This window comes from Solanum stenotomum, unplaced genomic scaffold (assembly GCF_019186545.1).
Source record: "Solanum stenotomum isolate F172 unplaced genomic scaffold, ASM1918654v1 scaffold21060, whole genome shotgun sequence".
In the NCBI taxonomy this organism is placed as follows: Eukaryota; Viridiplantae; Streptophyta; class Magnoliopsida; order Solanales; family Solanaceae; genus Solanum; species Solanum stenotomum.
Window position 1 is genome coordinate 1,290 of NW_026026358.1, and position 4,437 is coordinate 5,726.

The following is a 4,437-nucleotide window of genomic DNA, read 5'->3' on the forward strand; positions in this document are numbered from 1 at the left end:
CAACTGTGGAGAGAGCATTTTCGTCAATGAAGCACATAAAAAATGAAGTGCAGAATAGTATTGGTAATCAATATTTAAATGATTGTCTAGTGTGTTACATAGAGCGTGATGTATTTATAAATGTTAGTAATGATGTCATTATCGATCGTTTTTAGAATATGAAAACTCGTCGAGGACAATTGTAAATGAATGATGAATATTTATAATATTAGTAATATTTTTGAAAGTTTTAAATTTGTTAACTTCATGCTTTTAGTGTGGAGTGTGGATTTGTAATATCTTATTATTTATGGTTTATTGATTGACTTATGATATATATCGAAAAGACGAATAATTTAATCGTAAGTCTATTTGGCACCCACAGACTCTAAATCCTAGATCCACCACTGATCTGTAACCACATAGTTTGTTCAACTTTGACTAATATATACTCGTATAATAGAGTATTGTGACTTCAAAAAAAGGCATTAATATTATCATACTAACACATTACATGTGTAGAAATACATGTTCAATATAAAGTACAAACAACTCCTTTTGTTTTTATGGTTAAATTTCAATCAAAATAGAGTAGTCAGAGTTTCAACTTCTCTCTTGCTTTTCCTTTCTTCTATATATGTTATCATAGTAGTAGTAGTGATCTGTTTTAAATTTTTTTGCAGCATTATATTCCCGCTAATGTAGCTATGGATGAAACAATTATCAATTTGGAATTGTCAAAAACTGTTTCGTGTCGAGTTATACCTCTTTCGGATGCTATTTACTACTGACAAAAAATTAGGTATTTATTTTGTCTAATGGAATTTAGTTTTCTGCAACTCATGATCTTCCAACAAGTATTGGTTTTCTAGGTCTTGGAATTATGGGCAACCCAATGGCACAAAATCTCATAAAAGCAGGGTATGTTCCAATTATTACTTTCATACACTAATTTGATGAATTTCAATGACCTTTTGCTTTGTGAACTTCATAAATCACTACACAGCGCGTAGTTAACTTTATACTCATCATTGTTATCGTTCTTTGTTAACTAGCTGAATTATGAGTACCCTAAACTGTTGATCTTTCAGAAGTACACATTATTAATACCAAGGTTGTGCCGTCTGACATGTGATCTTGTTGGAGCAATGAGACATGATTTTTATACTTAAACATCTTTTTTTTTTGAATAATTGAATTTCAATGTCTTATGGTTTTATTGTGTTTGTTCTCATGCTGCAGATGTGATGTGACAGTTTGGAATAGGACCAAGAGCAAATGTGAACCCCTTATCTCCTTGGGTGTATATGCCAATTTTGGTTATGCTGCAGACTTAAGTTTGTTTGTGTTGGCCTTCAGGAAATGTGTGTTTAAACTTAGATTACCCAACAGTGAAGTAGACAATGGTAATCTATGCTAATCCTTCACAATTAAAAAAAGAAAGATCTATGCCTATGCTTGTATCACCTTCTATGAGATGACTTAAAAAATTTCTTGACTGTTGTTACTGCTTCTACTTGAGGATAATTTCCATTTCATGGTAACTTGTGCTTCTTTGGATAATTTGCATTTCAAGGTAACTTCAGGGTCTTTTCTGCACATACAAATCATCCCCTGAGGAGATTGCAGCATCTTGTGATGTCACATTTCCCATGCTTACAGACCCCGACAGTGCAATCAGTTTTCAGTTTATTTAAGTGGGAAACTGTAACAACAAATGGCCATGAATTTGATACTCTACTTGGTGAGAAAAATAGTTTTCCTTTTCAATTGGTGTTTTTCTGCTTCACATATTGTCTTCATTATTACTTCCTAAATGAGATTAGCTTCATTGAATTATTATTATCTCTACCATTTTTGCTTTTCCTTTGCTACTTTTGAATAACACTTTAGGTTAAATCCACAGGAAAATGTTGCTGCTGATCTCCTCTTTTCATTCAAACTTTGGGACACGAAAGGCTATCATCTAAGCACAAAAACAAATGTGTTTCCCTCAAATAGCCTAACCTCACTTTCACGTCTGTGTATGTTTCATTTGTTGTATACTAAAATTTCATGATATCACATAAATTGAGATAAAAAATACTAATATATATTGGGCCCCGTGCTGGCACGGGATCGAGTATCTAGTCTTGAGAATAAGAGTGGATCAGTGAAGGGAACACACATGCATCATATCTTAATGCAAAAAGTTTTGGCACAAAATTTGTTTCTATAAACGTTTTGGGTACTTTGATCAGGGTGACCAATAATGCTCAAGTATATATGATGCTTTGAAGACAATAATCAATATAAGTTTATCGATTTTTTCGTAGTTATTTTTTATGCTAAATTAAGATTTTTAGTGTCAAAAATCAGAAAAATGTTGGTCAATTTTATATTTATCTAAAAATATTATATCGAAAAATCAACCGAGTACACAGGGGACTCAATAACATCACAAAGTAATATATTGCTATTTATATTGATAAGGATTATTTCTAGTTAATAAGATGATATTCATGTGTTGCAATATAATATATTAGATGTTTTGTGTAAAAAATTATTTACTACTACGAAGATGTGAGTAGTTTATTCAAAGTTTTAAAATACTTTTATTATAAAAAGTAGGAAATTTTCTTTATTTCCTTTTTTATATATAAACATTTTTTACCTTTACAAACTTCAATGTTGTCTAAGAAAACACAAAATATACTATTAATTAAAAAATAATATAAATTCATTGAATTTGTGGTTTGTCCATTTACTTAATATATGAACTACTAACATTTATGTATAATTAAATTTTCCTAGGTTATAGGAATTATTTTAAATAAGAATGTATTTATTAATTATATCATTTAACATGGTGACTTTTGAATTGCTTTTTTAACTTATAAATAAAGTTGTCATTCATCATTGTGAGATACACTTGTAGACATTTGAATAAGATAACCTTTAAATTCTACTCTCTATTTCTTTGGTCTATATTCTTACTAGTGAATATGTTCGCGCTTCGCGCGATGAGAAAAAAATAATTAAAATATTTATAAATCATTATTTATATCTGAATATTAAAAATATTTTAAAAATTATTTCTAATTTTCAAATTCAAATAGATTTAAATTTTAAGTTCTAGTTATTATTAAAAACAGTTTAAGCAATGTAATAATAACTGTTGAAATAATTCAATATAGTGTGAATTTTTTTGCTATTGATTAGAATCGTAATTTAAAATAATAAATATTTTCTTTTAATTGAATCATCATCGTTTTGCTGAATTGTTGATGCACTTGAAAAAAAAGGATCATACAATATTAAATATATTATATGATCTGTTTTATTTTTTGAACAAAATGAAAAGAACACAAATGGTCATCAGGCAAAAGGTTTATTGTAGCAAAGTCGTAGAAGTAAATTTTGTATAAAAAATGTAACTTTTTAAATATTTATCATACATAATATTCATCGAAAATTCATCTATTCAATGTAGAAAATTGAAATAAATTGCAATACAAGATAAAAGAAAAATTTTAAATTTGTATTGCACAATTACACACAAACATTAATTTTTTTATTAATCATTATTAAGTACTATAATTGAAGATTGATATCTCAATTTAAGAAAATATAAAGGTGGAAGATAAAAGACTGATGTAGAACCTCACTTTGATCAGGATTATCATTTATCTTTTTTTTTTTGAAAATTTTTACTTTCTTTTGATTTATAAAAGCTGCAAAAAAATAGATAAAAAATATGTTATTTAATTCTCTCCTCACCATTATTATAGTTTATCAAATAGTAAATACTTTTCATCTCTCCTCATTATTACTACTGCAATTTACTTTTTCCCACCTTCTATTTTTATAGTTTTTTAAAATAAAAATTCTTGTTAATCTCTCCTCATTATTATCATAATTAATTTTTCTTATCAAAAAAGTTCTCTTTTTCCTTAATTGTTTTCTTTCCTTTGATTTATAATTTATTTTTTAAAAAATAGATCTTAAATGTTTTATTTATCTTTCTCTGCACTATTGATACAATTTATTATAATTACTTTTTTGTTTTTTCTCGTTGTTGCTATAAAATATTTTTTTTAATTCCTCTTTTGTTGTCTAAAGAAAATATTATTTATCTCTTCTCCTTATTATCACTATTATTAATTTATTATTATTATTATTATTTAAATAAATCCTTTTCTTTTCTTTTAATTTTTTCTCTTGATATATATATACCAAGAATTTAAATTATCCCTTTTCTCCTTTTCTTGACTTTTAAATATTTATTTCTTATTTATATTTATGTTTAAAAACTCAAAAGAAGTTATAAATAGTATTTTAATTAGTAGTAACTCTTTACCATATTTATAGTACACACCTTTATATTAAGATTATGATAAATATATTTATCTCTCCTCGTTATCATCATAATTTATTCTTATTATTATTCACGAAAGTTTTCTTCTTTACAATTATTTA

General features: G+C 26.5%; 1 protein-coding gene across 4 annotated transcripts; it reads left to right on the top strand.

Moving 5' to 3' along the window:
* The first annotated feature begins 787 nt into the window (after window positions 1-787).
* Window positions 788-2,139, top strand: LOC125850932 (uncharacterized). 4 transcript variants are annotated; one of them, XR_007444862.1, is made up of 4 exons: window positions 788-900; window positions 1,222-1,385; window positions 1,642-1,723; window positions 1,886-2,139. XR_007444862.1 is itself a non-coding variant. In XM_049530754.1 (4 exons), exons 1-4 carry the CDS (start codon window positions 863-865, stop codon window positions 1,900-1,902), a joined length of 387 nt encoding a protein of 128 aa, XP_049386711.1. In that variant the 5' UTR covers window positions 788-862; the 3' UTR covers window positions 1,903-2,139. The 4 variants fall into 4 exon arrangements, 3 of the variants coding, with proteins under 3 accessions (XP_049386711.1, XP_049386710.1, XP_049386712.1); XM_049530754.1 differs by having other exon boundaries at window positions 1,556-1,723; XM_049530753.1 differs by lacking the exon at window positions 1,886-2,139 and having other exon boundaries at window positions 1,556-1,874.
* The last annotated feature ends 2,298 nt before the right edge of the window (window positions 2,140-4,437 follow it).